Source organism: Urocitellus parryii, chromosome 4, assembly GCF_045843805.1.
Source record: "Urocitellus parryii isolate mUroPar1 chromosome 4, mUroPar1.hap1, whole genome shotgun sequence".
Classification (NCBI taxonomy): Eukaryota; Metazoa; Chordata; class Mammalia; order Rodentia; family Sciuridae; genus Urocitellus; species Urocitellus parryii.
In genome coordinates, this window is record NC_135534.1 from 181,231,455 (window position 1) to 181,243,736 (window position 12,282).

The 12,282-nt window shown below is 41.6% G+C and overlaps 2 protein-coding genes across 3 annotated transcripts in view; both read right to left on the minus strand.

Moving 5' to 3' along the window:
* Grin3a (glutamate ionotropic receptor NMDA type subunit 3A) overlaps positions 1-12,282 on the minus strand; it is a 157,163-nt gene that overhangs the window by 16,753 nt on the left and 128,128 nt on the right. The gene's annotated exons all lie outside the window — the stretch shown is intronic.
* Positions 461-973, minus strand: Ppp3r2 (protein phosphatase 3 regulatory subunit B, beta). Its single transcript, XM_026379724.2, has one exon. It carries the CDS (start codon positions 971-973, stop codon positions 461-463), a length of 513 nt encoding a protein of 170 aa, XP_026235509.1.

Genomic DNA, 12,282 nt, shown 5'->3' on the forward strand with positions numbered 1-12,282 from the left:
AAGAAGTTAACCATCTGTCAAAGGCATCTGAACACCACAAGGGAATGAATGGTTCACCTAACACCCGATAACAAATTGTACAATTTCCTCCTGCATACAAAATCATGAAAAAGGCAGGCTAAGGTATTTATTTTCTTATTTTAAAGTTTTTGACTACAGTTGGGGATCTGAATCAAAACAAAGAAAAAGACATTTATAAAAGACTCTTTTTTTTTTTTTTCCTTTTCCCACTTTGATGCTTCATCTTGCTCTTCCCCCATTTGGGGTGATACCCTGAACCACTGAGATAAGAATAACACTGAATTGGTGATGAAGCACATGTTAGAAAATGTAGCTTCCACAAAGAGAAATACTTCTGGGTTAAGTCAGAGAGACAGTTGATGGATGCCTGGAACAGAACTTGTAAGAAAGAAGAAAGCTTTGGGCAAAGTTGTTTGGGCAATGTTCTTTGAAAACAGGCTCACACAGTCACTATCAACTTCTTGTGGACTTCCAGGTCTCTGACCACAGCACTGAATTCCTCAAAGGATAACTTCCCATCGCCGTCCTTATCCATGATGATGATGGTTTTGTCCACGAGCTGCTGTAGCTGCCAGTCCTTGAGGTTGTTGCCCACCATCATCTTCAGCACCTGGAAGAGCTCCCCGTTGGAGATGTAACCATCTTTATCTACGTCGTAGATCCTGAACGCGAACATCAACTTCTGCTCCTCGTCCCCTTTGACGCTGAACTGGGAGGTCCCCCGGATGAATTCCGTGAAGTCCACTTCTCCATTGCCGTCGGTGTCGAAGATGTCGATCACTCGCTTCACCAATGGGTTCTGCTGCAGCTCGGGCAGCGACATGAACTCATTCACACTCAGAGCGCCCGACTTGTCAAAGTCCAGCTTCTTGAAACTCCTGCCCAGCCTTTTAATTTCTTCGGGTTCGAAGTGGCCGCACATCTCCTTTGGGTAACTGGCCTCGTTTCCCATTGCGGACGCGGAGTGGCGGCTCGCAGGGTCGGAGGAAGGAGCTGGTGCTGTGGGCGCGCTGGGACCGTTGAGTCTCAGGACCGGCAGGGTCGGGGCTCGTGACTGCCCCGTGGAAACCAGAAAATGGGCAGCGATAGGAGCAGGGCAGAGAAGAGTGGGGGTCGGTGAGGAGAGGAAGAAGGAGAAGAGGGACTTTGGAGGGGGAGAGGAGGGCGCAGCTAGGTGATGCCCAGCAGGCAGATAGATGCGTGGAGGGCTGGGCTACCCTACCCCTCTCTTCTATCAAACCTCTTGTAGGTTTCCATTGTCAGCCCTATTTCTCTTAAAATCATCTACTCATTTCCTCTCTCTTTTTTTTTTTCCACTCTGGGAAGATAAACCCAAAGTGAGCAGAGGCCATGTCTAGATTATTTCACTGCAGTATCCCCAGCACAGTGCCTAATATACAATGTGTGCTTAATAAATTTATCTTGAATGACTTTCAGTGAACAGCATGTCACCCAGGACTCCGTAGGATTTCTTGGGAGGCCTAGTATAGGCATTAAATTAAATGACATGTCTAAGTGTTGCTATTATATAAATTTCCCATAATTTCCAGGGTGGGCATTCTTCTGGACCTTTGTCAGGACATGGGGTTCAGAATTTCTCTAAGAGACCCCACCCAGCTGTCACACAGTTTTCTTATATGGATCATCTATAGGCACTAACACATTCTTGGGGAAATACACACAATGCTGCAAAGGGGCATTTTTCAAGAAGACACAGGTCCCAAGAACACAGCCTCTGTTTCTCTATTACTTCAATCCATGCTGTCTGGTGCCTAGCAGCTGCTGCACAAAGACACTGGGGTGCTAGGAGCCACAGCAAAAGTATTATGATACATGGCACCTTTGGTTTAGGTGACTGCCAGCTAGCCATTGAGATGATATGATTATGTTAAGATTTACATTCATATGGAAATTGGACTCCTGCTGTTCACCTGGGCCTGCTACAGGACTCATGTTACAGGATTCATGTTACGGGACTCCCGGAGAGTTCCCATTGGTTGGGGAAGGATAGTAGGAGGGAATTTCCGGGGGAGGTCCGGGCTTCCAGTTCTGGTAGAAGCACACACGTGTGTGGACCGGGTTGCTAGCTGGGCGCACACGGGGCACTGGCGGCCTTTTTAAAAATAAAGCTTTGTTCCTGCTTGAGTGACTTGTGTTTCTGTGCCCAGCCGGGTTGCAGCACTGGTGACCAGCTGCCATGGGCCCTATATGTGTGTTGAGAGTGATAGTGGTCTCTAAACTATCTCACTTCCCTCTCTTTGCTTCCACTAGATTTGTTCTTTTCGTTGAAGATTAATCTTATGGGTTCCCTCATATTCCTTCGTCCGTTAGGAGCAGCAAGCACATCAGTTACTCTAAATACACAAGAAATAAATGTGGTCCAAGAGCAATACAGTTCAAAGGGACCTGGGGGAACCTCAAGCCACTAAATCAAACTGAAGGGGCAAATTCTCCCTTACTTTAAAAAATATGAGCATGTTATATGTTCTATAGTTCAACTGAAAGATCAGTCTAAAGGTAACCAGGCTGAAACTGGCACAACTAGGCCACTGGATACCTTACCATTAAGTATGGTACTTTTTATTTTCCTTTGTAAAAAAAGAATGATAAGCCATTGATTTTTTAAAAAAAATCATCATGAGTATTAACTAACATGTATAACAACTAAACAGTGATATCATACTGGGAACATGTTTTGCCCTACTTACTGGCTTGCTTTCCAGTTGCCCAGAGAAATGAACAGGGTACAGTTTGAGTATAAATCTATTGAATTTGCAATGTTAAAGGGATCACTTTAGATTTTATTTTAAGATGACTAAAATCAGTGTTGTCTCTAAATGCTACCAACATTTAGAGACCAACTGGTTTATTTCTAGGGCATGAAGATTTTTCTGGACTCTGCAGGGAGATACACAGGTTCTACAGCTACGGTTCTGAGAAGTCACAAGCTTCAGGGGCAGCAACAGAACTCTATCTTTGGGTCAAGGCAGTTTAGGGTTTCTACAATTGTGTTATTGGCCCGATCTTCTGTTTTGAATCACAGTGTCATTAAAGATCCTTGGTTTAAAGAGAACCAACTTCTAAGGAGCTTAGCAAAAACATTTTTGGTAAGAGTTTCACATAATTAAAAAAAGAGATAAATGATGCAGTATTAGGAAGGGTGAAGATCCAGTTGGATTTAAAGAACAATTGGAACCCAGGCCACAGGGTTAGTAATATAGTTTGTAAGCACAGAATAAAATGAAAATGTAAGAACTTTTTGTTTGAAATTTATTATACATTTCAACTCATCCACAGAAGAGCATCAAACCAGATAGGGGACCCTGTGAGACCACAAGGGCCGTGTGCTCATAAAACTAGTCCTGTAGAGACTTGGGTCCATTTATCTCTGTGTCTCTCATCTCTGCTTCTCTTTGCTTCACTCTCTTCTATGCTGAAGGAGCTTCTACCACATGGCAGAGAACCTGACCACTGACAGATTCCAAGTTAAGACCCTGGGGGTTTTATCATTAGAAGACTGACTTTCCCTTGTTCTGGTTAGATGCCTACAAATCCCAGAAACAGGCTTGGATTGGTCTCAATTGGATTGGATTCCCACTCCCCAGTCATCAGACATGGCCTATAGTAGACGGAAACTTGAACCTCCTGGTTGGACCTGGGATCTTGAGTGGGGATCCGGTAAGAAGAGCAAATGCCAAAGAGGTATTTGTTCTTCCTTATAAAAAGAGGTGATGGTGAGCAGACGGTACAATAGCTGGACATTAGATATGACCACTAGTGCTGACTCCATAGGAGGGAGGAGACATTTTGTGTGAAGAACTCCCTCAATTTGACCAATTGATAGGGCCACAGGATTTGCTGTAGCTACAGGCCTCCACTTGCTAATGAATTTCTGCCAGGTTCAACTAAGTAAACTTGTTATTTATCCCCCAAATCCTTTCACCTTTGTGTAGGTTAAATCAGTATCTCACTTGCAGACGCTGCGCCTAGTTTTATACACCGGGTTGAAACACATTAGAAGGTTGGGAAGTTAATTTTGTGGGTTGCAACCAATGTTAAAAAAATAGAAAGGGAGATAATTGAGAAAATATTAGTAAGGGGAAATTCATTTCTCTGAGTAAACATTACTTAACAAAACTGTTCATTTAGTTATACTGATATGTAATTATATAAATCTAAATAGAATATATTTATAAAATACATTATAAAACAAAGCTAAATAGAATATATATTATATAAATAGAATATATGTATATATGACATAAACATACCAGGTTATTCTGGTTTTGCAACAGGATGGGGAGATATATATATATATATATATGATTATTTTTGACATAGATTATGGTAAATGATAAAAGCAGTCTGTCAGATACCACAGAACTCAGAGTCTGAACATCTTTGTTATAGGCTTATGCTGTGAGAATAATTCAAACTGAAGAACATTTATTCCTATTTTATTCTGATGTCAGCCTGTGGGGAATAAAGTTGATGAAATTTGAAACAATACTGTCCAATAGAAGCATAATGTTAGTCATCTATATAATTTAAATGTTTTTAGTAACTACATTAAAAAGCAAAAAATGAGGACTGGGGATGTGGCTCAGGCAGTAGCGCACTCGCCTGGCATGTGCGGGGTGCTGGGTTCGATCCTCAGCACCACATAAAAATAAAATAAAAGATGTTGTGTCCACCAAAAACTAAAAAATAAATATTAAAAAAAAATTCTCTCTCTCTTTAAAAAAATAAAATTAATTTATATTAATATAAATATATTAATTGATATATTTAATAACATCTTTTATTTAATAACATTTAAATTATATTAATGTTTTACATTTTTCAACATGTAATCAATATTATGATTTATTAATGAATTATTTTACCCAATTTTTGTTTTGCTAAATGTTGATTTTATACTTCTAGCATTTTGAGTGCTCATTAGCTCTCATATTGAATAGGACAGACTGAGGCAGTTAAGGGAAAAAGAAAGATTGGGAAGTGAAAATATTTGATGATTAAATTCCAGCTAACTGAATTAATAAGATCTGAAAGAAGCATTATAGGGTGAAAAGTGAAAAGGATAACTCAACATCAAATTTTAACTGTCCCCCTAATAGTAAGATGTTGAACTAGTTGCTTGACACTGGTTTTCCCATACGAAAAAAATGGGGCTACTGCATAGTATAGTCTTACAAGGATGTAAACAGAGATTAACCAATATGATGTATTATTGTCATTGCGTTAGTCACCATTTGTAAAATGGTGATAATAACTATACCTGCTCTATCTACTGCACAAGCTTTTGGTGACCATGACCAAAATACCTGACAAAACTTAAGGAAAAGTTTACTGGGTTTATGGGTTCAGTCCACGGTTGGCCAACTCTATTGCTCTAGGCCTGAGGCGAGGCAAAACAGAGGAGCGAAACTGAGGTGTGGCAGAGGAGCATTACCCAGCTCATGACAGCCAGGAAGCAGAGGGAGAGAGGACCCAGGGAGACAGATATATAAATATAAAAATATCACTATATATATAATATAGTGACCCCAATGACCTATTTCCTGAAGCCATGCTCTACCTACCCATATTTACCACCCATATTTACCACCCATAGTCCATTCAAATTATTAATCTATCAAATGGGATTAATCCACTAACAAGGTTATAGCTCTCATAATCATTTCACCTCTCAACATTGCTGCATTGCTTAACATGTGAGCTTTTCAGGAGACATCTTTTTGGATCCAAACCCCAATGGTCATTGTTCACATTGCTAACTTTATTATAATTTGCCATGCTAGCAAAGATGAGGTCTTAAAGCAAGAGTACCTGGCAGTTCCAGGCACGTAAGTATAGGTCTGTCATTTTAACAAACGCTCCTTAGATATCAGTTACAGTCTGCTGCATATGACTCTTAAGTGCTTTACCAGCATCAATTTTGGCTCCTCCATTCAGAACTCTTCCAGGACTGATCACAGACTTCCCATTGCAGGATTGAGGACCACAGAATGACCATCCCTGACCCATCAGACACTTACAGATTTCTTTCTCTCTTTGCCCTGAGGAATTCCCTGATGGTCTTTTTTGAGAAAGGAACCACAAATATGGACACTCTTCCTAAGCTCTATTCCTCTGTGTGAGTCCCCAATTTGGAGGCAACAATGGGGTGGCAGAGAGAGTTCAGGAGTTAAATGGTATAGCTCCAGTCTCACTTCTGCCTCTTATTAGCTGTGAGGCCAGAGTAGCCATCACTATGCCAACCCCAATGTCCTCATTTGTAAAATGGTGATAATAACTATACCTGCTTTGTCTACTGCACAAGATTATTGTGGGTAATGTAGATAGGTGTTTTATAGGCGTAGAAACTTGTCATAAGTATTAACTAATTTAATGAATGAACAGGCAATACTGGCAAGGTGGTGCCACTTCAATGACTCCAATGTGCAGGAGTAGAGCATGGAACATTATGTGGGAGCTGGAGATTTAGTTCACATGAAGTTGAGTTCCCCATTGTTCTGCATTTCATAAACTTCACGATTCTGCATTATTATGGCACCCAATGCCGTGGTTTAAAGTTTCCTCTAGGCATTATTCTTAAGCATTTCCATTTCCATGGAAAACACTATTTGTTACTCTTTCTGTTTATCACTGTGGAGTGACGTGAATCACAGGGCATTCACTGTGGTAAGTAATTTAAAAGGGTAGGCCGATGATTTGGAAGAAACCAGAAGCCTGATGGCAATTCGATTTCAGCAAGTTTTCATTTCTTTGCCTCAAGGGTTTTGAGATTAAGAACTATGACATGGTCACATGCAAAAATAACTGATATTGGAAAACACAACTGACAGAAATGGAAATGATGAGACCTGAGGCTCGTGTCCAGCTTCCTCTTCCATGTCCGACAGGAGAATGAGTTTCTGAGTCACACGTTCATTCTAGAAGCTTTACAGGAGATCTGGAGACTCAGCTGGAGGCTCTCCCCTCCTTACGGTAGTTCCTGTCACCATATTTAACATCTCAAGGTACTGACATCTGCCACAACCACGAGTGTAAACTGTTTCCAAACATGAGGTTTCCCATCTTCAAGGCAGGAATGAGATCACGTTCACAGTGTTACTGTAGGTGTATGTGAGATAGTATCTAAGAAAAAACATTTATTTATTTAAGATGCCTCTTAAAACAGTGCTAGCACACACTAGGTACTCAATATGTTTACATCATGTCTCCTTTTCTCTTTTCTACTTCTTTGTTTCTTCTTTTCTCTCTTCCTCTTTTTTTCTTCATTTGCTTTCTCAACAAATATTTATTGAGCATCTCCTAGGTGAGAGGGATACAACAGTCGCCTTTGCTGTCTCTGTTTTATGGAACTTAGAGTTTCAGAAAGAAGACATTAACCAAATTATCATACCCATAGACATCAAGACGCACTATCTGTGTTGAGTGCTACAGATGACAGGGATGTGGTGCTAGGAGAACTTGCACAGCAGGAAACCTTTATTGGCGAAGTGATGATCAAGCTAAAATCTCAAGGAGTAGACAAAGTCAACCAGGTTTTCTGGGAAGGGATGAGTATTCCAGACAGAAGAAACTCCATATGCAAAGGCACTGGGGCAGGAAGAGCGAAACAGGGACTTCAAGGTGGCCAGTATGGGCAGGAAGGTCAAGGGAGTGGATGGTTAGACATTGTCTTGAACTGCAGAAAGGACAGAATGAATTATTTCTTATAGGACATCATTTAGGCAACCATGTAAAGCACTGAGGGTATTCAGAGATGATCCCTGCTCAGAAAGCTGACTGACTCCCGAGTGAATTAAAGCAGAAGAGAATTACAACACAAGATAAAAAAATGAAAGATGTCCTCCAAGAGGTCAGGGCAAAGAGCTTCCAGAACTCAGAGAATTTAGAAATCAGTTTTGTGGGGAATACTTGGAGGAAGTTTTTATTATTTTTCCTAAGTTTTAATTTTCAGTAAGTGTTTGATCCAGATGGAGACGAGGTGGACTAGCACTACAATCGCAGAAGTGAAAAAATGGATGTGGGCCAAGTGTTTTAATGAGCCAAGTATCAGGTGTGCTGGAACAAACCAGATTATGGAGGGTGTTGACTATTGGGCTAAGACATCTGTTTTCTATTTGGCAGGGAAAGCACAGGTTCTAAACAGAATAATATTCTGGAAAATCCACCTGGCACTGTGAAGGGTGGATGGAGCAGGGTGAGGGACTGGCAGCTGTGAGAACAGAGGAGCAAAATGACAACCACACGTGTGTCTGGAAACCTAGGGCCTCTTCGAGGGGAGGGAGGCCCTGGAGGGGGCAGGCTGGTGTACCAGGTTCTCTAACATTATGTGGGAGCCCTGAAGCCTCAAATCTAGGAACATGCTCCTTCCGCAACCTGTAAGGCAGTCCTTCTTTACATCCTCCTAGTTCTCAGGGGGTTGCTGGGAATCTTTGGCATTCTATGGTGCTGTAGTTTGGGTCTTGAATGTTTCCCAAATGCCTAAGTGTTAAGGGCTTGGTCCTCAGCTCAGAGCTATTGCGAGGAGGTGGAACTTTTAGAAGACTTAGTGGGAGGTCTTCAGAACATTGAAGGTGTGCTCTTTTTTTTAAAAAATTTTTATTGTTAGTGAAGGTGTGCTCTTGAAGGGGACGGTGGAATCAGAACTCCTTCCTCTCCTTTGCATCTCTGCTGTGGTGTAGAGTAGTTTGGCCTCTACCACGTGTGCTCCCTGCCATGATGGGCTGCCTTGCCATGAGCACAGCAGCAGGGACCACTGACCATGGCCTGAAACCTCCAAAACTGTGAGCTAAAATAAATTGTTTCCTCTTAATAAGTTGATTATCTTAGGTATTTTCTTACAGTAACAGAAAGCTGACTGATACACTTGGCCTGCAGCTGCCGAAATCCATTCTCTGCTTTTGTCATCACACAGCATTCTCCCTGTGTGTCTCTAGTTTTGCTCTGTAGTTGTTTTCTTATCAGAACACCAGTCAGAGTGGATTTTACAGTAGGCACCACCCTACCGTAAAATATGTGAATCTCAACTAATCACATCTGCAATGACTCAACGTCCGAAACCAGGCCATTAGGTGCTGGGGGTTAGGATCTTAGGATCTCAGCATATGTTTTGTAGGAACATAATACAATCCATAGCAGTAGTCTTGTATTTTTATAAGCTAGGATAGGGAGAGGAGGTAAACTTGAGTCTCCAAAGGGAAGTCCCCTCTACTGTAAGGGCTCCAGGCTCCTCCAGGATGCTGCCTTTTCATCCAGCACCTGCTGAAATTCCAGCAACTCCTACCATCGCTGCATGGGGAGGAAGTCTCCATAGAAGCCTTGGAGAAAAAGTTGGGGCAATTTCTCACATTCTTGTATTTGGTTAATGCCATTTGTGAGAAACGAAAGACAGCTTTTGTGATATTCTGCAACACCTCTCTTTAGAGCCACTAGATGGCAGTCTTCACCCATTTCCTTGCCTTCTCTGTTTATTTCAAGCAGGACTCTTAAGAGCCTGGAGGCAACTGCTTTGCACAGGGAATGGAGATCAGGGAAGAATTCCTTTTCATGAGACCCCCCACAGTGTTTGGAAGTCTGAAAAAATGGAAGACTCTCTCACAATAGTTCTAATCAGTTTGAGAACTGTTATACCTTCTAGTTGCATAGTAAATATTCTGGTTTTTTAAATATTCATGAGTTCATTGGATTTAACTAAGAGAAAAGTAAGAACTACTAACAGTATGTGGTCTTGGATGTAATTTATGCCCAAGCATCTCTTGTATGTAAAAGAGGAGACCCTTATTCCATGAAATCTGTTTACTTGCTCATTAGCAAAGATAAAGGGGATACTGACTGGATTAATCTTACCTTGTATCAGAATTCAAACTTCTGTCATTTATAATAATCAGAGAGCAACAGAGAAGTAGCCCTAATTTTGTAGTATGGGGTGAGGGGAAGAAAGACTGGAGAATTGTAGGTTTCCAGCCTTCCCACTTAGCAACACAACCATGGAATACACTGGCAACACTTATAGACAATAGCTACTGTTGTTTCTTTAAAGATCAGCTTAAGGTGCTGCCTAATAGTTTGTATAAACAGGTTTTCCCACTCAAACCTAGATGCTGCATTAGAAGAAAGAAAAAAAAACGTACTATAAATCTAGTCAATCTAGCACTTTGCAAAGTAGAAAATTCCAGAATCATGCATTTCTCAACTACTCATCAAAAAGTCTTTGGTTCTGTAACATATATAAGAAATAAGCAAAAATTTGTGTTCACATGATAAGATGCTTGTAATGAAGAGGTGCTCCTACATTTTTGGAGATGGATCCAAGAGGAAAATTTGAAGATGCAGCAACCATAATATCTCATGGATTGTTATTATTCACCAAATATGTTTTTCTTCTTTGTCTATTGTTCTGTATTCAGGGAAGGAGGGAAGAACATTTATTATGCCAGGTGTTTTTCATAAACTATTTCATTAAATCAATTGCACACTTGTGAGCAGACCCTATTATCTCTGGTTTCTAAGGGGAAGGTATGAAATGTGGGAAGTCGCATGGCTTGCAGAGACACAGTGGAGCGCTGGAGTTGACCTTGCTATGTCTGCTTCCTGAGCTGAAGTTCTTTGTTATTCCAGGTTGCCTTCCACATGGAGACTAGAAAAGATGCTCCAGCCCTTGAGAAGGTTGTAGGGAGGTTAAAAGCCTATAATTCACTTGTGGGTCTAGCTATGGCTGAATAACAAATGGACCAAGGGTGGTGACCACCTATGATTTTAGAATCCCTGAGGCTCTCATGATCCGGTGCGGTGTCTTTGAAGGGCAGGGTTAAATTGCATTGCTTATCATTTCATGTCTCCTTCTTTGGCTTGCTCATACTTTGCCTGGAGGGTTCTTCTCCCTACAGGGGTTGCCTCCTCCAGGAAGCCCACTGTTTCCTTCTTGCTCTTCCATGAGTGAATCGTGACCTGGTTTGTGTCATTGGTCTACTTTGTATCTTGTGTCTTCCCCTATTGCTGCCCCTGTGGTGGTGTGGAATAGGGTCTGCGCACCAGTCTGTCTCTCCCTGCCTGTGACCTCTTATGAACCTCTGCATTGTCTGCACCTGGCACAGGACCCGGTACACAGGAGTTCAACACGTGTTTGCGGGTGGATGGATAGATGGATGGAAGAACAGATGAACGCATGCATTTGCTCTGGTGGCAGAGTAGAGGAAGGTGAGGCCTCCCGAGACTGCTTTCCTTTATTCATCCCAATTCTAGTCTACATCATAAAAGGATACACGTACAACTTTGTGCTCCTTTGGGTTTCCAGAAAGTACTACCTGGACAGGTTCCAGCTGACCTTATGCTTGGCTTAAATATTAAACTTAATTACTTAGGCTATTCCAAGGGAAGCACTCGGCTGTCAAGGTGGCTCCCGACATACACGGGTTTTCAATTTAAAGCAATCCACAGTCATTAACTCTCCTTGCCTCGCCATAACTTTCATCAGGTTGAACAGCAGACAGTGACATTTTAAATTGGATAGGGAAGGGGTAGAGATGAGAGGGGCAGCAGGGTGTTGAGATGTGACCTAGTTGTCAAGAGCAGAAGAGACTGTTGAAACTCGCCCCTCTCCCAGTGCCCTAATCATTCCCTTTGGGTTTTAAATATGAATTAAAGATAAACTAGATGGAAGACGGGCACTAACGCTCCTTGATGGAACTTGTGTGATCCCCTTTGTCTTTCGATGTACAGTTGATTAACCCTCCTCTTATGTCTCCCTAAAAGATTAGCAGAGGGGAAATGGACATGCTATGAGAAAACTACAGTTTTTCTTGGCAAATGAGTATTGATCCATCAGGTATGCATTTTGGGTGGTAAAATCTGGGGCAATGGTGAGGGGTGGAGAGGCCAGATTGGAAGCCAGTCAGTCCACTGTCCCTGACCTCCTTTACTAAGTCCCTATCTTTAGTTAGATAGGATAGGATTCCTTTAAAGAAACCTACTTGAGAATAACCACATCCCTTTGTTGGCTGTGGCCTTTTTAATTAAGGCAAGGAAACAAGTTTAGAGACATTAAGTGATCTGCCACAGGTCATGCAACTGGATCATGGTAGAATGGAGACACATTTGCTAACTACCATCCATTCAGCACCTACTATGTGTCAGATGCTTATGGACATTATCTGTATTCCTTATTCTAAGCCAGAAACACAGAATATCATCTCCATTTTGCAAAGTAAGGAACACAGAGAGGCTAAGTAATTTGAGCTCATGACA

Excerpts from the sequence above, each read along its gene's own strand:
- Ppp3r2 (XM_026379724.2), bottom strand. The coding sequence starts at position 973 with ATGGGAAACGAGGCCAGTTACCCAAAGGAGATGTGCGGCCACTTCGAA.